At 41.3% G+C, this 22,225-nt stretch overlaps 2 protein-coding genes across 7 annotated transcripts in view; one reads left to right on the forward strand and one right to left on the reverse strand.

Moving 5' to 3' along the window:
- The window catches only part of GART (phosphoribosylglycinamide formyltransferase, phosphoribosylglycinamide synthetase, phosphoribosylaminoimidazole synthetase), a 30,229-nt gene extending 28,198 nt beyond the window's left edge, over positions 1-2,031 (reverse strand). The window contains exon 1 of one of the 2 annotated variants that reach the window (XM_054578032.1): positions 1,980-2,031. The gene's annotated coding sequence lies outside the window, so the exon portion shown is untranslated. Of the gene's footprint in view, positions 1-641; positions 728-1,979 lie in introns of those variants that run through there. The other variant, XM_054578025.1, reaches the window with a different exon arrangement.
- SON (SON DNA and RNA binding protein) overlaps positions 1,621-22,225 on the forward strand; it is a 31,770-nt gene continuing 11,165 nt past the window's right edge. For 3 of the 5 annotated variants that reach the window (XM_054577969.1, XM_054577979.1, XM_054577990.1), the window contains exons 1-6: positions 1,621-1,746; positions 4,962-5,128; positions 7,145-13,123; positions 14,414-14,574; positions 16,506-16,652; positions 16,805-16,993. In XM_054577969.1, coding sequence (XP_054433944.1) covers positions 1,670-1,746; positions 4,962-5,128; positions 7,145-13,123; positions 14,414-14,574; positions 16,506-16,652; positions 16,805-16,993 — 6,720 coding nt within the window. In that variant the 5' untranslated portion in view covers positions 1,621-1,669. Of the gene's footprint in view, positions 1,747-4,961; positions 5,129-7,144; positions 13,124-14,413; positions 14,575-14,803; positions 16,449-16,505; positions 16,653-16,804; positions 16,994-17,094; positions 17,915-22,225 lie in introns of those variants that run through there. The other 2 variants (XM_054578001.1, XM_054578012.1) reach the window with 2 other exon arrangements.

Consider the following 22,225-nt stretch of genomic DNA (forward strand, 5'->3'; position numbering starts at 1 on the left):
TGCCCAATAATCATCTAAGAGCGGTAAACGCTATTTTAGTCTAACGGAAATCACCATTTGCCACGTGGGCTGACATTTCTGAAACAAACAGAGCTTTACATTTAGTTGCAGTGAGAGGGGAGGCGACGCCTCGGCCTGAAGCCTCCACACCAGGAGCGGTCGGGGGCCTGGCTCCGGGGCCGGGGTCTGGGTTCGCATCGAGACCCTGTGCCTTTGGCACGGACACCTGCAGGGCGTCGGCCATCTATATAAGCAAACGACGAGATGAGCGAGCCACGCAGTGTATGGATTTCAATGGATTTGGTAATAAACAGTCCAAAACAAATGCAAAAGTGTGCACTGATTTGCTAAAGACAATAGGTGCATAATAAAAAAAAGGCAATCCAGGCTTACGACCTAAAATAGCATAAACATACAAAAGGCCCCGAATCTTACAAAGCAGGGTAAAGTGCTAGGTCCACTGTAAACCTCAGTTAAAAGGGAAAAGCACGTGGCCAAACCCCCCCCCCCCCCCACGACCTGCAAAAACAAGATGGAAACTCCTACAGCCAAACCCGTTCCTACGGTCTCATTCAATGCCTGACAGGACACCCCCACACCAAGCACAGGACTCCACTCAGTGGCGCTAAGGGCTCACGCACCTACACGGTGGATGCACGCAGTCCGGCCGCTACACTCACGCTCCCGCCCGCGCGCCGTGCCGGAAGTGGGCCGAGGGGGATCCCGGCGCGCGCCTGCCCCCGGGCCCGCCCACCCGCGGGGCCTCGCATCCCCATTGGTCAGCGCGCGCCGTGGCCCCTGCCGCGAGGTAATCGAGTGTGATTCCCTCCCGCCCTCGGGCGCGGCCTCAGCCCTGTACCCGGGCAAAGCCATCCCGGCTATGCGCGTTTATGGTTTGACACTGTGGCGTCAGGTGCCACCCGACGTCTCTGTTCCTCCCCGAGATCCTCAGCTCGGAGGAGGGGAGCACCCTAGACACTAGCCCTCATGTAGCTAATGGCGCGTAGCTAATGGTGTGTTGCTAACGAGTCAGAATGGAGCGGCGACAGGGGGAATTCTCCTGACACGCCTGGCTCCTGACCAGAATTCACAAGGCTTTGAACGCAGGTCGCGCGAGACTTCCTATTTTTTTGAAGAAAAAAAAAAAACCCCGATTATAGGATGTCATGGGAAAGGTGGGGGAAAATCGTGTTCATCTTGATTCACGGTGGGGGCGGGCGCTTATGAATACTTTTCCGGATAGTTCCTTGTTGCAACAATTTGGGAATTTTGCCCTTCTTGCCCCTTTCCTCATGCCATTTAATCTCCGGCATTTAGCTGCTGAGGTAAGTCTCTTAAGCTTCCCCCGAACACCGTTGGGGACTGACAAGCTGACAAAGTCGCCTCGAGAGACTTCTCCTGTAATGGCGCCTGCGTCAGTCACTAACATGGCGGACAGAGTCGTGCGCGGCGCAAACGTCAGCAGCTCTCCCCGAGCCGCTCAGAAACAGCGGAGGAGAGCAGGCCCCTGCTCTCTGATTGGTCCAACGGCGGAGCGTGCAGATCCGGGCGTTCCAACAGAAGCCAATCAGGAGGGCGACAGACGGAATTGGCCGCTGTGCCTCCTCCCAAGGCATTCTGGGAGCCTGGAGGACTAGCGAGGAGGAGTTGAGAGAACGGAGCGGACGCCATGGCGACCAACATCGAGCAGATTTTTAGGTCTTTCGTGGTCAGTAAATTCCGGGAAATTCAACAGGAGCTTTCAAGGTACGCGCTTCCCAGTCTCTTCTGCTCCCAAGGGACCGATAGGGCCGCGCGTAGCCCTCCATGGCACCTTTATTCAGAGGCGCCGTCGTTCCGCGCCTCAGGCCCCGCTACGGCCCCGCCTGGGCCTGGGATCCATTTTCCGCCCCCCCCACCCGCTCTCCTCCCAGCGCGGAACTTCGCCCTCTCCGCGGTAACCCCGAGTTCCTCTCCTGGAACAGAGTTAAGACGCTCACCCTTGTCTCCCGTTTGCTCGTCCCCTACCCCTTCACTGCTTTGGGCCTGGTTGTGCGCCGGCGACGGCCTAGTTCCTCTTCAGCTCCTCCTCCGCCGCCGCCGCGTTCCCCCTCCCCCTCTCAGCCTCCGTCGATTTCGCCGGCCGGTGTCTGCGACCGGAAAGGGTCTCTACCGGCCGTTCTTTGAGTAAACTTAAATCCGCTTTCGTCCTGCGAGCGGTAGGCCGTCTCGGGGTCGGGATCCTCTAATTAGATTATTTGGGCTCTAGTGTCCTGTGCCTTTCACCAGGCTGCGTTCTAATCGACTAGAAATTCAAGTTACAGCAGCTCAAATTAATGTTAGCTATTTTGGTTTAGTAGTCGAGGTGAGGATGGAAGGGGACTTTGAATTGTGAATAATTTCTTAATTTAGCAAGTGGAAAGTGGGCTTTGTGTAGATGTAAATTTTTATTTGTTGCCTTTGCTCCAGTGGGCTTAGGTGAACAACACGTTTTTCGGGCTATTGCTGGTAGACTTTACGTAGTTTATCCCTGGTTCCACAAAATTTAAACGGGAAGAGATTTCCATAGAAATTGTTTTTGGACTCAGAAAGGAAACTAGCATGGGTCATAATGTTCACTGGCTGTCTGAATGTTTTTGCTTTTGTATAACGTAAATATTTGTTTCGAGTTCAAATGTTTTTGCTAGCTGTATTTAAAGAGTTCAGAGCGAGAGCATAAGTGAACTTGAAAATCGGCCGAAAACGGAATTGTAAATTAAGTGTTACAGGGTTTTTGGGGCAAGTGAACTAATGTCCTAGGATTGTTATTTTTACAGGATGTGTCTTTTTTTAAGTGGGAAATAGATCTGCTCACTCAGTTCTTTTTTAAAAAAAATTTTGTTACATGCTCATGTTATTTTAAGATGATGAGAAAAGACCTGAGCTAAGAGAATACATATTTTTGAAAACTTTAATAGGTGCATGCAGTGAGTAATTGCTATTGTAATGTCTTTTATACCTTTTAAAAATCAGTTTTTATATTAGGAAATAAGTTTGGTTGTAGAAATTTAAAGGGAAAAAGAAATTTGAAAACCACTGCGTTATTGATTTTCTTTGGGGTTGGACCCCCCCCCCCCCCCCCGTGCATAGACGAACATACGTGTTTTGTAAAATGATTCTCTTGTTTGCTGGTGTTTTTTTCAGTTAATGTATTGTAAACATCTTTGTTTTTTATCACAATCTTAGTAGTGCTTTGGACATTTTTTATAGAATTCTGTTGTAGGAATGTATTGATGGATATTTAGGTGGTTTAAATTTTTAACTTTTCGGTATTTGAGAAACATCTTCATAGCTCTAAGATACTAAGTTTTCATAGACTTTTTTGTTATGCTTTTCTGATTTTTAAATGTGTTGCTTTTCTAATAAGGTAATTATGTGTGTGTAAGTGCTTAGGAAAGTGTAAAATAAAGAGCTCCCGAAGGAAAGGCTACAAAGAATATTAGACAAAGCAATTTATCATTAGAGAGATAATTGAACTTCTCAAGTAAGGTGTAATACGTTATCAGTGTAAAAACAGATTTTTGATTATTTGCCACTTAAGTGAGCTTTGTTTTTCATTTTTCCCATCTATTTTTGCATTTTAGTTCAAGGCGACATTTAGATAGTTAAAATAGACTATTATATGTGGATGGGGGTAAAGGGTATGAGCTCTGGCTCTGAGTACCAGTTTCACCTCTTGATAGCTGCGTGACCTTCAGCTAGGTTTCTTGTCTTCTCTGTGTCCCGTATTCATCATTTATAAAATCAGAATAATAGTGCTGATCTTAGAGTTTTATGTTAGGATTAAATGGGTTTTAAAAATGTAGGACCTTGTGACATTAATAGTCAACAAATATTAATTATGTGATTCACTTTATTAGAAAACCAAGTATTTCTTAGTAACTTTCAGTTTACTGATTTTTTTTGTGTGTTTTTTTGACTTCAGAAGTCTGTCGAGTAGTGGAGCATAATTGTTGGATCTGTTTTGTTAGCTAAAACTTAAGTTAGAGTCAGTTAAAACAGCTGTTGAAATTATTCTTCAAAAACAATTTTGTAAATCTATAAAAAGTAAAAATGACTAAGTGACATATTCTTATGTCTATTAAACGAAACAAAACAAAAACTGGGATACACAACAGAATGGTGGTTATGAGAGGGATTGGGGGGGGAGGGAGGGGTGAAGTGGTCAACTGGATGGTGATGGATGGTAACTAGGCTTGGTGATGGCTGTTTGTAGTGTGTACATATGTTGAATTATAACGTACTCATGAAATTTTTATACACACATGCACTAATTTTACCTCAATTAAAAAAATTCTTTTCCCTACTGAAAATATATTAAGCCATCCATTCATTTACTGTTGGTATAAATGAATTGTCCCTTGTTTTACATGAATTGTTGTGATCTCCAGAAATTTAATTCTAGGCTTTTTGATAACTGGGTAAAATTATGTAAATGTATTTTTCTTTTAAAATTTTTTGGCATTTTATTAACTGATCGGTTAAAGTCTCATCAGAGGTTACACATTACCCTTTTTACTTGATGTGTGTCTGTGGCTGGCTTTGTGTTCCTTGATGATTGTGATCCATGGACAGGTGTGGCTTTATAGTAGTTGTAGCTTATATCATAATTTTTCTGTCCTGAGATAAATATGTGTGTAAGTGAAATCTAATTTAATTCATATTTCTAGTGGTATTTTCTTTTAAAAAAAAGACTTAGAAACCTATTTGAAAGACTTTTTAACTTTCACAGTTACGAAAACTTTAATTGTATAAAAATAAAAGTGTACAACTATAAGTAGATAGTGTTAAGGAAGTACTAATAGGAAGTGGCATCTGAAAGAAATACAAAAATGGTGAAATGTGTTAATATAAGTTTATTTTAATCATTTGAGTCACAAATGTTAATTTATCATATAATGTGGTAAAAGTATTAATGAATTTTGATAACTTTTCTTGTCAAGTGGAAGGAGTGAAGGCCAGCTCAATGGTGAAACAAATACACCTATTGAAGGAAACCAGGCAGGTGATGCAGTTGCCTCTGGCAGGAGCCTACCAAATGAAGAAATAGTTCAGAAGATAGAGGAAGTACTTTCTGGGGTCTTAGATACAGAACTACGCTGTAAGCCAGGTAAGTTGTAAATAATCAGCTGTTTCAAAACTTGGAAGATTTAAAAATGGTTAAGAGTTTTTTCTTGACTGCATGGTGTTTAAAATTTTCAGTATATCTAAAGCTTCAGTCAAGTTTCAGTTTAATTGGTTTATTGAAGACTGACTCATTTGAAAATATGAGTGTACTAAAATATGAGTATTTATTAACTTGTTTGCTTTGGTGGTGGATTAATTTTATTTGATTTAGTCTTGTGCCTCAGTGCCAGAATTTTGAAAGTGGGTTTTTATATAACAATTGTTTAATGGTTCATTTTGAAAGGTACAGGAGCTTGGGTCACATTTGTAATGACTTTAAAACCCTGGGAGGTTTTATTTTAAAAACCACATGTAGAGATTGCCTTGTTTTATATGTGCCTTCTCTTAAAAATTCAGTGAATACAAAGGAATCATTTTTTCCATTTTTGTAGCATTTTTGGAATTAATTGATGCTTAGAAATGAAAGCACTGTGATCAGCCACAAAATTACAGTATCTTCATTTAGTTTTGGAAAATATGGAATATGTTTTTTCATTAATAAAATTTTTTAAAATTTAAATTTTTATTATTTGTATAAGGTGTGGTTAAAAAGACTTTAGATAAAGTTAGATTCATGGTTATAGCAACTTTTTAAAAAAATTTATTTTTAAAAGGACTTTATTTATTTATTTATTGAAGGGAGGGTAAGGTAGGGAAAGATGGATTGGTTGCTTCTTGCACGCGCCCCAACCTGGACTGTGCCTGCCACCCAGGCCTGTGCCCTGACTGGTAATTAAACCTTTGGGTTTGAAGGAAGATGCCCAACCAACTGAGTCACACTGGTCAGGGCTTTAGCAACTTTTTCTTGATTGAAATATAACTTAGCTAATAATTTGATGCATAATAAACAATTGGTAGAAAACGAATAGTTTTCCTTTGGAATAGGTCTTGTTACGTGTTGATTTATTTTTTCTATAACCTCCATGGCCTATGTTTCTGATCAGCTTTTTCTAGAATCACGAAAATTTATCGAATTTGATACTGGCATTAGAATAAATCACATCTGGTTATAAAGTGGGATATAAGCCACTTCTTAGATACGCAAATTGAAATATTTACATGTTAAGAGCTGTAAGAAATTTCTTACCAAAATGACTTAATTTTTTTTTTGTTTAGTAGAATCAAGAAAGCTGTTTCTTAGTAATTTTACAAGATTATTATGGGAAAGGATGGTATTTTTATTAGGCCGTAACATAGATGTGATAAGATAAATTCAAGCTCCATATTGGTGTTTTCTTTACATTTGTTCGAACTTTTACGTAAAAGCAGTTACTAGCGTTTGTTGGAGGCTTACTATGCATTATTCAATATACTTTGTATGTTTTATCTCACCTCATTCTTTAATTCTAGGAGACAAGAGTGTCAGTAATTTGGCCCAGTCCATTCATCTAGTGAGTGGTAGATTGATTCAGGATCCAAAAGCAGACAGTGTTCCAGATCCAGTGCCATGGTGCTTTCTGTAAAATGGTGGTTATAAAATAGTCACAAAAACAAAGTGTATTTTTTTAAACAGAAGAAAGTATTTTAAAAGTTAAATACAAACCCATGGGGAATTCAACATAAACATGAAAATTCCGTGTGTGTTTTTTATAGGAATTCTAACAATTTGATATGAAAGATTCATCTGTAAGTGTAGTTCAGAAGTTATTTTCTATAATTTGAGAGCTGCAGAAAATAATTGTTTTAAATGAATTTAGTTGAAACACATTTTAATGTAATTCTAAGTTTTTGTTATAAACTTAAGAACTTGATTTTAACCCAGGCTTTAATTGTAGAAGTATTGGAAAAGTGTCAGTCTTCAGATAACTGGTTCATGAAAAATAGTTTATTTGGTAACTTTATTTAACAAGTGGTATACCATGGTATTTTAACGTGGAATGTAAATCTTGGCTTATATGATTTATTTAAACCTACTTTGAGGAATTTTTGACCAATTAAAATTAATTTCTCTTAATTTCAGACTTGAAGGAGGCCTCTAGAAAAAGTAGATGTGTGTCTGTACAAACAGATCCTACTGATGAAGTTCCCACCAAAAAGTCAAAGAAGCATAAAAAGCACAAAAATAAAAAGAAGAAAAAGAAGAAAGAAAAGGAAAAAAAGTATAAAAGACAGCCAGAAGAATCTGAATCAAAGCTGAAATCACATCATGAAGAGAACATGGATTTAGAATCAGATTCTTTTTTAAAGTTTGATTCTGAACCTTCAGAGATGGCACTGGAGCATCCTGTAAGAGCGTTTGGGCCATCTGAGACCAGTGAAACTCCTGCAGTTGTGCTTGAACCTCCTATTGTATCAGTGGAGGGATCACAGCCACACACCTTAGAAACTCTGAAGCCAGCTACCAAAACTGCAGAACTGTCAGTTGCATCTACATCAGTAATCTCTGTGCAGTCAGAGCAGTTTGTGGCAGTAATGCTGGAACAACCCACAACAAAGATTCTGGATTCTTTTTCAACAGCACCAGTGCCTACTACAACAGTAGTGCTAAAGTCATCTGAGCCAGTTGTAACTATGTCAGTGGAGGGTCAGATGAAGTCTGTGCTGAAATCTTTGGAGAGCACACCTCCAGAGCCATCAAAGATCATATTAGAGCCTCCAGCAGCAAAAGCGCTAGAGCCATCAGAAACCCTTGTGGTATCATCAGAGGAACCTACTGAGGTACTCCCTGAGCCAAGCACATCTATGACAATGGATTTTCCAGAGTCTTCTGCAACTGAAGTACTAAGATTGCCAGAGCAACCTCTAGAAGTACCATCGGAGACTGCAGATTCATCCATGACAAGATCACAGGAGTTGCTGGAGATGCCTGAGCCCACAGCATCGGAGCTGCCGGAGTCGTCGGTGGCCTCAGCGATGGAGTTGCCGGGGCCACCTGCGACCTCCACTCCGGAGTTGCAGGGGCCCCCTGTGACTCCAGTGCTGGAGTTACCTGGGCCCTCTGCTACCCCGGTGCCAGAGTTGCCAGGGCCCCCTTCTACCCCAGTGCCTGAGTTGCTAGGGCCCCCTGCGACAGCAGTGCCTGAGTTGCCGGGGCCCTCAGTGACATCAGTGCCACAGTTGTCACAGGAATTGCCAGGGCTTCCAGCACCATCCATGGAGTTGGAGCCACCACAGGAGGTACCAGAGCCACCTGTGATGGCACAGGAGATGCCAGGGCAGCCTGCGGGAACAGTAGCAATGGAGTTGACCGAGCAACCTGCGACGACGACAGAGTTGGAGCAGCCTGTGGGAATGACAACGGTGGAACATCCTGGGCAGCCTGAGGTGACAACGGCAACAACGTTGCTGGGGCAGCCTGAGGCAGCGATGGTGCTGGAGTTGCCAGGGCAGCCAGTGGCAACAACAGCGCTGGAGTTGCCAGGGCAGCCTTCGGTGACTGGGGTGCCAGAGTTGCCAGGGCTGCCTTCGGCAACTAGGGCACTGGAGTTGTCTGGGCAGCCTGTGGCAACTGGGGCACTGGAGTTGCCTGGGCAGCTCATGGCAACTGGGGCACTGGAGTTCTCGGGGCAGCCTGGGGCAGCTGGAGCACTGGAGCTTTTGGGGCAGCCTCTGGCAACAGGGGTTCTGGAGTTGCCAGGGCAGCCTGGAGCGCCAGAGTTGCCTGGGCAGCCTGTGGCAACTGTGGCGCTGGAGATCTCTGTTCAGTCTGTGGTGACAACAACGGAGCTGTCAACGATGACCGTGTCGCAGTCCCTGGAGGTGCCCTCGACGACAGCGCTGGAATCCTATAATACGGTAGCACAGGAGCTGCCTACTACATTAGTGGGGGAGACTTCTATAACAGTAGGAGTGGATCCCTTGATGGCCCAAGAATCCCATTTGTTAGCTTCTAACACCATGGAGACCCATATGTTAGCGTCCAACACCATGGACTCCCAAATGCTAGCGTCCACCACCATGGACTCCCAAATGCTAGCGTCCACCACCATGGACTCCCAGATGTTAGCGACCAGCTCCATGGACTCCCAGATGTTAGCGACCAGCTCCATGGACTCCCAGATGTTAGCGACCAGCTCCATGGACTCCCAGATGTTAGCGACCAGCTCCATGGACTCCCAGATGTTAGCGACCAGCTCCATGGACTCCCAGATGTTAGCGACCAGCTCCATGGACTCCCAGATGTTAGCGACCAGCTCCATGGACTCCCAGATGTTAGCGACCAGCTCCATGGACTCCCAGATGTTAGCGACCAGCACCATGGACTCCCAGATGTTAGCGACCAGCACCATGGACTCCCAGATGTTAGCGACTAGCTCTATGGATTCCCAGATGTTAGCATCTGGCACTATGGACTCTCAGATGTTAGCTTCCGGCACCATGGATGCCCAGATGTTAGCTTCCGGTACCATGGATGCCCAGATGTTAGCATCTAGTACCCAAGATTCTTCTATGTTGGGTTCAAAATCTCCTGATCCCTACAGGTTAGCTCAGGATCCTTACAGGTTAGCTCAGGATCCCTATAGGTTAGGTCATGACCCTTACAGACTAGGTCATGATGCCTACAGGTTAGGGCAAGACCCCTATAGATTAGGCCATGATCCCTACAGACTAACTCCTGATCCCTATAGGATGTCACCTAGACCTTACAGGATAGCACCCAGGTCCTCCTATAGGGTAGCCCCCAGGCCATATAGGTTAGCACCTAGACCCCTGATGTTAGCATCAAGACGTTCTATGATGATGTCCTATGCTGCAGAACGTTCCATGATGTCATCTTACGAGCGCTCTATGATGTCGTATGAGCGCTCTATGATGTCCCCTATGGCTGAGCGTTCTATGATGTCAGCCTATGAGCGCTCTATGATGTCAGCCTATGAGCGCTCTATGATGTCCCCTATGGCTGAGCGCTCCATGATGTCAGCTTATGAGCGCTCTATGATGTCAGCTTATGAGCGTTCCATGATGTCCCCAATGGCTGACCGGTCAATGATGTCCATGGGTGCCGACCGGTCTATGATGTCATCGTACTCTGCTGCTGACCGAACTATGATGTCATCGTACTCTGCAGCTGACCGGACTATGATGTCATCTTACACTGCTGATCGTTCAATGATGTCTATGGCAGCTGATTCTTACACCGATTCTTATACTGATACATATACAGAGGCATATATGGTGCCACCCTTGCCTCCTGAAGAGCCTCCAACAATGCCACCATTGCCACCTGAAGAGCCACCAATGACACCACCATTGCCTCCTGAGGAACCACCGGAGGGCCCAGCATTACCTGCTGAGCAGTCAACATTAGCAGCTGAAAATACTTGGCCTACCGAGGTGCCAGCATTACCTCCTGAAGAATCTGTATCCCTGCCTGAACCTTCTGTGAGTCAAAGTGAGACTTCAGAGCCTTCGGTAGTGCCTGCAAATTACTCAGTGTCAGCATCAGAACCTTCAGTATTAGCATCAGAGGCTGCTGTGACTGTTCCAGAGCCACCACTGGAGCCAGAGTCTTCAGTTACATCAACACCTGTAGAGTCTGCTGCAATAGCAGAAGAGCATGAAGTTGTTCCAGAGAGACCAGTGACTTACATGGTATCCGAAACTCCCGTAATGTCAACTGAACCGACTATGTCAACATCAGATCCTTCTGTTATGTCAGAGACAGCAGAAACTTTTGATTCCATGAGAGTCTCAGGACATGTTGCCTCAGAGGTATCTGTGTCCCACCTGGAGCCTGCAGTAACTATACCAGACCCATCACAGAACACTCTAGAGCTGTCAGCCATGGCTGCCCCAGAGCTGCCTTCTGTGGCTGTTCCGGAGCCCCCAGCTGAGGCTGCCCTGGAGCCCCCCGCTGAGGCTGTTCAGGAGCCCCCAAATGAGGCTGTCCCGGAGCCCCCAGCCGAGGCTGTCCCTGGGCCACTGGCCTTGCCTGTCCCTGGGCTTCTGGCTGAGGCTGTCCCTGGGCCACCGGCTGAGGCTGTCTCTGGGCCACTGGCTGAGGCTCTCCTGGAGCCCCCAGCCTTAGTTGAGCCAGAGCGTGTTACCATTCCTGTGCCAGTTTCTGCCCTGGAGCCTGCTGTGCCTGTCTTGGAACCAGCAGTGTCGGTCCTTCAAACTAACATTATTTCAGAACCACCTGTTTCTGTCCAAGAATCCATGATGACAGTCTCAGATCCTGCTGTGATTGTCTCAGAGCAGACTCAAATACCAACTGAGATGGTTTTAGAGTCTACGCCAGTGCTGAAATCTAGTGTTGTAAAAGGAACAAATTTAGTATCTGGTGATCAAAATCTTGCTCCAGAGAGTGGCATGCAGGAGGTTCCCGTGCATTCAGATGAAATGCCACATGCTGAAGGACACCTGAAGAATGACTCTTACGAAAGTGAGCATGGTATGCATAGAGACCTTGATACAGATAATCATGTAATTGCTAAAGAGATGGAACATAGCATGGTGTCTGTTGCCAGCATTGGTGCTGTTGGTGAAATTGGTGAAGAGAAAACTTTGCCCATCAATGAGAGTAAACAATGCACAGTATTGGATACCTGCCCTAGTGTTAGTGAAGCTGATGTAGGAGGAACTCTGTCTTCTACTGGTCCCCTTGTTCTAGAACCTGATACAATGGGAATGGGTAAGGGTATTGAATTTGTCACAGCATCTGCTCTCAGTTCAGTTAGTAAGTACGATGTTGAAGTATCTTTAACTACTCAAGATACCGAACATGACATGGTAATTTCTACCAGCCCCAGTGGTGGTAGTGAGGCTGATATAGAGGGACCTTTGCCTGCTAAAGACATTCATCTTGACTTATCTAATAACTTTATTAGTAATGATACAGAAGGACCATTACCTATAAAAGAGAGTGACCAGACATTAGCAGTTGCTCTCAGCCCTAAAGAAAGCAGTGAAGATAAGGAAGTACCTCTCCCTAGTAAAGAGACATTGTCTGAGTCTGGATTTTCGGCCAATATTGATGACATTAATGAAGCAGATTTAGTGAGACCGTTACTTCCTAAGGACATGGAACGTCTTACAAGCCTCAGAGCTGGTATTGAAGGACCTGTACTTGCAAGTGAAGTTGAACGTGACAAATCTACTGCCAGTCCAGTTGTAATTAGTATACCAGAAAGAGCTTCAGAGTCGTCTTCAGAGGAAAAAGATGACTATGAAATTGTTGTAAAAGTCAAGGACACACATGAAAAAAGCAAGAAAAATAAGAACCGTGACAAAGGTGAGAAAGAGAAGAAAAGAGACTCTTCGTTAAGGTCTAGAAGTAAGAGGTCCAAGTCTTCTGAACACAAATCACGCAAGCGTACCAGTGAATCTCGTTCTAGGGCAAGGAAGAGGTCATCTAAGTCCAAGTCTCATCGCTCTCAAACACGCTCAAGGTCACGTTCAAGACGCAGAAGGAGGAGCAGTAGGTCAAGATCAAAGTCAAGAGGAAGACGATCTGTATCAAAAGAGAAGCGCAAAAGATCTCCTAAGCACAGATCCAAGTCCAGGGAAAGAAAAAGAAAAAGATCAAGCTCCAGGGATAACCGGAAAACTGCTAGAGCTCGAAGTCGCACCCCCAGTCGGCGGAGTCGGAGTCATACTCCCAGTCGACGAAGAAGATCTAGATCTGTAGGGAGAAGGAGCTTTAGCATCTCTCCAAGCCGACGGAGCCGGACCCCCAGTCGTCGGAGCCGCACCCCGAGCCGACGGAGCCGCACCCCGAGCCGACGGAGCCGGACCCCGAGCCGAAGGAGCCGCACCCCGAGCCGACGGAGCCGCACCCCGAGCCGACGGAGCCGCACCCCCAGCCGACGGAGCCGTACCCCGAGCCGTCGGAGAAGATCTAGGTCTGTGGTAAGAAGACGAAGCTTCAGTATATCACCAGTCAGGTTAAGGCGATCACGAACACCCTTGAGAAGGAGGTTTAGCAGATCTCCCCTCCGCCGTAAACGGTCCCGGTCTTCGGAAAGAGGCAGATCACCTAAACGTCTGACAGATTTGAGTAAGTCGTTTTAAAATTTAATGTTAATATAATAGAGAATGATTTAAGTCTGAGTTTTTTCTGATGTTTGAGTCAAATGGATTATTTTGGGTTATTGGTTTAGAATATTTCTTTTTAAATTTTTATGATTACATTAGCTCGTATTTAGAAAACGTGTAGGGATTGGTGCATTTGTAACTTAAGAAGACCTGCTTTGGAGTGGGGAAGAACCAAGATGTTTCCATGCGTAAATGTTTTATTTTCCTTGAACAATCTCCCATAATGAGAAATGGAAAGTAGAAGTCCTAATTAAAGCCAAGGCTAGTATATGCTCAGATTGTTACTGTATCTATTCCCACATAAATCTGCTTGTAAATAAGCCTAAAATGAACAATTTTTTTTTTTTTAAACAAGTTACATGTCTTAAAATGGCAACAATAGGACTGTTAAATGGGAAGATGATTCTAATTGGTATAATGGGATAATAGAAGTGAGTAGAGGATTTTGTATTTGGGGAATTGTTCACCTGGGTAGGTGACACTAGCAAAATATGTAAAGTGAAATTTCTTAAAGGGATTTTAATAACCTGCCTTCCTTTAAAAATAAAGTGCTCTACTTTCCCATGATTTTAAGAAGTGCACAGAGGTGATTAAAGTTGTGGGTAATGCATGACTACGTATAGAAATAATGGATGATTTATCATCATTCCAGTAGTTCCAAGTCACTGTTTTCTAAAGAAAAAGATACTTAACAGAACAATAAGGAAGAATACATTTAGTTCAGTAAAAGGTTGAGTTCTTTTGTAATTCAAAGCAGAGGAACAGTACGTAATTCTTGAAGTGATTATAAGTCTGTAGAAGAGATGTGGATAAAATGCATATATGTCTATTTTACCAAATAGTACAATTGCAGAAAAGGGCAGCAGGTTGTTATTGCTGTAAATACTCAAAAGAATGATTTAAAATGTCAGAGATTAGAAGGAAAGTAATTTAAGGGCATGTGCGATAATTTTGGAGAATAAAGTAGGCTTCAGCTGGTGTGTATGTACCTTAAGAATGTGGCAGGGTGATCATTACAGTTGTATAAATTAGCTGTTTTCTATAGTATTTGAATGGGAAGCTAAAAGTGGACTTAATTCTTTAAATAGGCAGCATTCTCTTAAAAACTTTGAGCCAAAAAGTGATTTGAACACAGCTGTAAAAATTATGGCAGAAAATTGATGTTTTGAATTTTATTAACATATAAGACTTTAGATAATACAAAATGTATGGCCTTTTAGGAAAACGACTTCTTATATTTTTCCTCTTACAGATAAGGCTCAATTACTTGAAATAGCCAAAGCTAATGCAGCTGCCATGTGTGCTAAGGCTGGTGTTCCTTTACCGCCAAACCTAAAGCCTGCACCTCCACCTACAATAGAAGAGAAAGTTGCTAAAAAGTCAGGAGGAGCTACTATAGAAGAACTAACTGAGGTAAGCTAGACAGAATTTGTTTTCATTCTTAAATGGATTATTCCAGTGATGTTGACTCTGGAGCGTGCCAAAACCCGAATTGTGGGCTGAACTGATAATGGCTGGCACCGAGTGGCCAAAACCCGAAATACAGGTGTGGCAGCGGCAGAAGCTCTGTTTAGCAGGCCATTATCCGGGATGGCTAAGCTCCGCTAGCTAAAAGTTACTTCCCATTACTTTTGCTTTCCAGTTTTAGAAGCCAAACTGACTGAGGAGTGGGACGGTTCGTTTGAATGGAGGAGGTGTTGAGTGAGCAACACGCAGAAGCTCGCCTACAGTTTCGTTTCCATTCACGACGTGTTCACTGATCGCCACGAGTGTACTGCATATACGCAAAGACACAGACAATCTTCAGAAATGATCTTTTGCCACCGGAGCTTGGAAATTAATGAGAGTAGCTGGCCATTGCCTGAAAGGAACTTCTTTCGCATCAACATTTCGGGTTTTGGCTGTTTGGTACCAGCCATTGGTGATAATGGCCGGCCATTATCAGTTCTTCCTTGCGGTTCGGGTTTTGGCAGTAACATATATTTTAAACACACTTATTTTTGTTCTTAAGAATTTGATCTTTTCAATTGAGGCTTATTTTGGCTTTGTTTTATTAATATTATTTTGTTTGTTTTTCCGGGGGCGGGGGGATGCTGAAATATTGCTGCTAGGATCCAGAAATACCACACTGTTTCATATATTGAAACTTGCTATTGGCTAGCCTTATGCCAGCCTGCCACTGTCAAACATACTCTGTTCCCCTTGGTGACAAGCCTAGTGTACTCTGTGGTTTTGGCTAAATGAGCTTTTTATCCTATTGTAATATTTTCAATTGATAATGGATGTGACAGATTCTGCTTGTAAAGAGACAAGTCCACACAAATTTATTCTGACCTTTTTATAAAGCCAGGTAATGGAGTCTGTTCCTTTGCTTCTCAGGAAGGAATTGACTTTGCTTTCTGTGTCAGACCTCATCAATTACACCCTCTCCATCATGCCTTATTTTCCATTCTTGAGTTCTGTTCCTTTAGACACTCAACCTACAAGACATTTATGGAGAGACGCTACTATTTAACTCAATTGCAATGTTTCAAATCATTTATTTTGCTATATTTTGGGGGATCATAATGTTTCATAATCTGTTTCATCACTTAGATTTATTGCAGTATGAATTACAACCTTTTTTTAAAAAGAATTTAAGGACCTAGTAAATGCTTCTATTGCTTGCTTATCAAACCCAAACTCCTTATCCAAAACCTGTGAACACTTAGTGTCTGCCTATGTTTTTATCCTCATCTTTAGCCCTCTTGTCCCCTCTAATAAGTTTTTTCTCACTTTTTTACCACCACTTGACTAGGATCATTTTCTTTTCCTTCCCCTGCCAATTCTTGTTCTCAACTCTGAAAATCTGGCTTAGAACTCTTCAAAGGAGTATGCCTTGATTCTCAAAGTCTGCCTGATTCTATTCTCAAGCTTTCGTTCTCTCAGCACTTATGTACTTGGTTTGTATTATATCAGTTTGCACTTGTTACTTGTGTTGCTCTGTTAAAAGCGTTCCTCAATTATTTCATGTGTATGTATTCTATTTCTTCAACTAGGTTGTAAGCTCCTTGAGAGCAGGGACCATGTCTTCTACCTTTTTTTTTTGTATTCCCTTGGACAGTGCCCAGTACCAGTGCTCTGCACATAGTAGGTGCTCAATAAATGTTGTTGACTGACCAGCTAGAGTGTGTTTAAAAATAGTTTATAAGCCAAGTTACCTATCTATAACCCATCATTAATCTTGTTTTAGTTTTGAAAGTTGACTTTATGTGGTTTTCATTCTTTTAAGAAGTTAAATGTTATCTTTTACCTAAAGTGTGTAAGGTTTATCTTGTTGTTTTGTTTTTTTTTTACTTTTTAAGAAATGCAAACAGATTGCACAGAGTAAAGAAGATGATGATGTAATAGTGAATAAGCCTCATGTTTCGGATGAAGAGGAAGAAGAACCTCCTTTTTATCATCATCCCTTTAAACTCAGTGAACCCAAACCCATTTTTTTTAATCTGAATGTGAGTATCGTGTTTATGGATTGATAAAACAGCACATATGGAACTATTTAAATAAGACTCAAATGGAATTTAGTTTTTTAACTATTGAATTAAATACTGAGAAAATTATTTTCAGACTCTTGAAAATTAAGAAACTTTATTTATTTTTCAAGATTGCTGCAGCAAAGCCAACTCCTCCAAAAAGCCAGGTAACATTAACGAAAGAATTTCCTGTGTCATCTGGGTCTCAGCATCGGAAAAAAGAAGCAGATAGTGTTTATGGAGAGTGGGTTCCTGTGGAGAAAAATGGGGAAGAAAACAAAGACGATGATAATGTTTTCAGCAGCAATTTGCCCTCTGAGGTAAGTAAGATGCATATTATGTATTTTTCCTTTTTTATACCTGAATCTGCCGTTTTATTGTTACTTCATATCTGATTTGGATTCTGTTTCACTCTTCTTAGGGCCGGGGTAAACGACAGGGCCGGGTTAAACGACAGATGAAACAACCCGCAGCTTCTCATTTGACAGTAACTCGATGCAATTCACTTTGTGGAACCAAGCCACAAAGTGAAAAGCATCGAATTGCAGAGGACAGTGTTGTCACGTCCCTCCCCAACATTGGGCCCTCCTTGCACTTGTGGGAAGGTAGCCCGAGGTACAACTATTTAGCTTCCCGTTTTGCTTCAAGGCTTTATAGCTCTAGATTTTGGTGGTAGCAAGTTTACTGGGTGGAGGGATGGAGCGGAGAGAGGCAGATCTCAGGTTCAACACAAGACGTGAATTGGAAAAGGTCATTGTAGGCTGATGTGAGCATCTTGGGTACAGAGCCCATTGCCCTTTAATAATGGTTTCTTCCTGTTTCTCTGGGTTGTTTGTCAGATAGCCTTTAATTTTAATAATTTTGCCCGTGCTACCTTGGCCATTTTGAATTCTTGTGTTTAACCTAATGTTCAGCCTTGGTGTACTCCATTTCCCTTCTCCTTTCCCTCTTTGCTATTATTGAAAGTTGGAGAAGTGGAATTCACACCTTGAAATTTTCATGAGGCTATAGTTGTATCTTGTCAAAATGACGCAGTAATAACGTGTCAAAACAACCCCATTAAAATGCCGCCTGATTAAATAATGTGCTGCTAAATATAGTGCACATGAAAACAGCAAGACTGTATATATATGTAAATATATATATATATCTGTATCTTTGTATGTATCTCTGTATCTGTACCTTTGCTGTATCTTTTAATAAACAGTTTACTTTTATTTAACTTGTTGTGCAAAATCACGCTTGGGGGATCTGGGAGGGTGGATACTTACTAGGGCGGGGGGTGGGAGTTTTAAAAATACCATAGTCTAGTCATCACCTCTTCCCCTTTGTTACCAAAGCCCAGACATTTGTCCAAGGACCGGATTAGCAATCTGATGCCCTTATAGTGTGGGACTTCTCCCCACTTCTTTTCTTGTGGTTCTGGGATATATAGGTCAGAGAGACCTGTACTCTTCACACTCTGGTTCCCTTTATTGGCCATGTGATCATCTTCCACTAAAGACCTCCAATATTACAAATAAACCCTGTTTATAAAATCAGAAAGTGAACAGAACCCAAATCAGAAACCTTTTGACAGACTTTTTTCCCCCTTGAGCTATTCACAGATGACATTTTCACTTGTGTGTGTGTGTGGTTTTCTTGACCTGTAGCCTTTTAAAAGAGCAAGTTGTGTACAGTGAAGCTGGCTGGACATGATAACTAGCCAGTGCAGCTTCAAGTCACTGCTGGGGATCAGTGTTTACATGGGGCCAACACCTGAAGCAAGTGATGCCATCACCAGGGAGGGGGCAGCAGGCTTGGATGGTATTGCAGTGAAACCAGCTCAGTTGCTAATCCCCAGATCCAGCTAACCTGCACATCGGAAGAGGGAAAGGGTAACTGGTATTTGCAAGTGGCTTAAATCCTGTGGTAGCTGAATATGAACCATGATACGAGGGCTGAACAGACTGATTTAGGAGTTCTGATACTACTTTCAGTAATTTCTTGCAGATTATGCATTCAACAGAGTTGGGAAAAACTTTGTAGGGAGATTATGTGAGAAAAATTTTCCTGTGGAATGAAGCCCTGTAAATATTACAAAATTTCAAGGGGTTTTCCTGAGAACATAGTGACCATAACTATTTCAAGTGCTTAGTGACTTCTGATGACCTTTTTTTTTTTTAACAGTTTATATACATGTATTTAAATATGTTTATATTTAAAATTCAGTACTCAGCCAGCTTAACAGTTTATATACATGTATTTAAATATGTTTATATTTAAAATTCAGTACTCAGCCAGCTTAACATTGATGGGGGCTGGGTGCCTTAGTCTTGTCATCAGAAGTGGTTGTCAGAGTTTAATTAGAAGTTGAGAAGAATTATTCTAAAGAAATCCCAGGGGGAAAGTTTGAATACTTGGGGTATTCAAATTAATAAGTAAAGGAGTATTTTATTAAAGCAGAAGAAAGAAAAAGGCTTCTGTGTTCATAAAGCTAAAGTGAAGCAGATGTCTCTTCTGGGATAATGTATACAAATTTTCATATGAGAACTCAGCTATTATAAGATTAGACTAAATATATAAAAATTCAATTTTAAGCAGAAAAATCCCAAAATTTTAGGAGAGGAAGGGATAAGATTTTGTTTTGCTACAGATCTCTTTTATATAGCAGTAATATTAAACACCTAGAGGAAATGTTCACATAAAATGTTCACTTCTAGTTATTTAGCTGTATCTTATATATTTTTATGGTAAATATATAAGTTCTTGGGTGTTTGTGGAATACTGTTAGTGATATTTTATGAGAGCATTGACCCCTTTGATTCCCTGTCAGGCTGAAATAAAGGCTTTATAGAGTAATGGAAGGTTCCTTTAAAGTGAATATTTTAACTGAATAGTATTTTTAATTTTTTTAACCTATTGGTCTTTTTCATTTTAATAAATATAAATGCATTTTGTGATTCTTTAATTTTGAGCATAAAAACATTTAGGCAGAGGTCACAGATTTGATCTCAAGTTTTGCTATAATCCTTAATCCCACCGATTGTCTTTGCCCATGGGTGCTTTTTGACATACGTGTGAATGGCTAGACATTGGATGGATCGACAGGAATCCATTCCGTCTGGGTTACCACCTCCACAGATTGTGTGCTCTACTGCCAAAGCATCATTTTAGGAAGTAGCAGCCCGCATCATCCACAGTAAGGACTGACTACAGAATTGGACCACATTTGTGTGAATTTGATGCATAAGCAATGAAATTTAAAAATGTTGGAAAACTGACATTTAAAAAATTGGCCTTGGAGGCATTCATGCTTGGTAATAAAGATAGCAAAGGCTTATTGGGTTGGAGAGTTAAATGCACTCTTCGACGAGACTCCTTGGGTTTCCTGTCAACCTGAGGGCCAGAGGTCCGGCAGGGGCTCTCCAGTAAGGGCTAGTGGCGGCTTCCATGTGAAGGTGACTTGTCTCCGGCTGTGTGCTTGGTTTTTATTACTGAAGACTATTTCTGCATCCTGATGGAGCTAAAAATCTCGATGTTTAGAAGCTCTAAGTTTATAAATGTTTTTTGGCTAAGTTCTTGGAGCAAGATGAAAATTTCAATGGGAGATAGAGCACATAGTTCCTAGCATAGTGGAATGTAAGTACAGTCTTGTTTATTCTGCCCTTAGATTTGCCTAGGTGATTAACACTGAATTGCCTTAAACCATTTAATAGATAACTTGTTTGTTTTTCTGTTATAATTCGTTTAGTTTAAATGTATAAGTTAAACCTAAGAGTTGCATTAGATTATTTCATATGATGAAAAGATTTGTAATTCACTTTTTAAAACCAAACACATTAACAACTGAGATGTTGTACATTTAGTAAGGCTTTCGTTTTTGAGTTGTCATTTTCTTCTCTATGTGAAACTTTATTTTTGCTAAATATTTTATAATCATGTTTTATATGTAGATCAGATTATTTTTTCTTTAGTTCCATTATACTTAAAATTTTTATAGTGTTTTAATTCAAGGTACCTGGCATTACCTGTGTAGAAGATTATTTATTATTTCATATCCTTTCATTGTGTATTTAAGAAATTTAAGGTACTTGTTCTAAGTAAACAGTTGGGCTAATAAAAGGGGGAAATTGACCTAGAAGGATTTTTAAAAATGAGGAAGATAAAGAAGGTATATGATCCTATAGCTTAGGCCCTAAAATGCATGTTTCATGGTGCTAATTATGTATTTAACTATTCCTGACACCTTTTTAGGTTATAGAAGAAGTAGTAATCTGTTGTGTCGATGAAGTAGAAAGGGGAAATAGCTTGGACAGGTTTTTACTAACATGAGAACTGCAATTATTCAGGACACTCTGTAGATTTCACCTTTTAGAACAAGTTTTAGGGAAAAGGAAATGAAACATTTCCCCCCTTAATAATACCTAAAATATTACTGCACAATTATAAATACTGCAGATAATTATACTTTATACATTAGGTAGAACGTCTGTAATGTATCAGTGGAAACAAATCTTATTGATGACAACTTGATAATAGTATTCTGTAGAGTTTAAGATTTTTTCCCCCAGTTTTTAGAAGGGCTTTTTAGCATCATTTTGGTACCTTTCACACATTCCTGTTTCTGAGCAACATCGAAAGATGGTGAAGGCTCTAAAGGTCCAAAACATAGTATAGTCAACTTTATACTGCGTGTATACTCGCACACCAACACAGTAGTCACTGGCCACTGAAGTCAGTTCCTTCATTGGACAGGCCACATTTCAAGTGCTCATTAGCTGTCACTGTAGGAAATTGCATTGGACAGTGCTGCTCTAAGGGATAGTTGTGGTTTTATAATGATAACATGATGTTTGGCCCAGTCCTTGAATAGGAATGCTTTGGGGATTATATAGTTGAATTTTGATGCATTATTGTGTATCCCTTGCAAACATGGAAACGTGCTTTTTGATACGAACTCTTAAAGGTCCTTAAAGAGGTTAAGATAATACTGATGCATTGAGTCTATTTCTTCACATTCAAAAGATAGGAATATGAAATTAATAGTCGAATTATTATTTTTTAATAAAGTTTTGACATCAACTTGCAGCTCACTTGGTAAGCCTGTTGAGGAATAAATGAAATTGTATTACCTCAGGAAAAAACTAGTGATTTTATCTAAAGTAAGTTTACATTAAGCATGTAGGGTGTTAAAGTTTTTTTTTTGGAATGACGTGTGAATTTAACATAAAGTATTACTGAGATTTGAAAGAAGTTTCATCCTGGAAATAAATGTTGAAGCATTAGGTTATCTTCTTCCTTAATAAAGACTTAAAGAGAAAAAAGTATGAAGATAAAAATTCATTTGCTTTCCAGTTGGGAAGAATTAATTTTATCCAGAAAATTTAGAGTTTTCAGAACCATACTATATTTTTGTGGCTAACTTACAGTTTGAAATTGGGAATCAGGACATGGGAATGGGTGGTAGATATATTTTCCCCACTGTTTCTTGAGTTTAGACTTTTAGAATAAAAAGCTATTGCTTACACTTGCACATCCTTACAAATTGATAGATAGCTATGAAATCCAAA

The sequence above is a fragment of the Pteronotus mesoamericanus genome, unplaced genomic scaffold (assembly GCF_021234165.1).
Source record: "Pteronotus mesoamericanus isolate MK-2021 breed Mesoamerican mustached bat unplaced genomic scaffold, CSHL_Meso_final contig_116, whole genome shotgun sequence".
Taxonomy (NCBI): domain Eukaryota; kingdom Metazoa; phylum Chordata; class Mammalia; order Chiroptera; family Mormoopidae; genus Pteronotus; species Pteronotus mesoamericanus.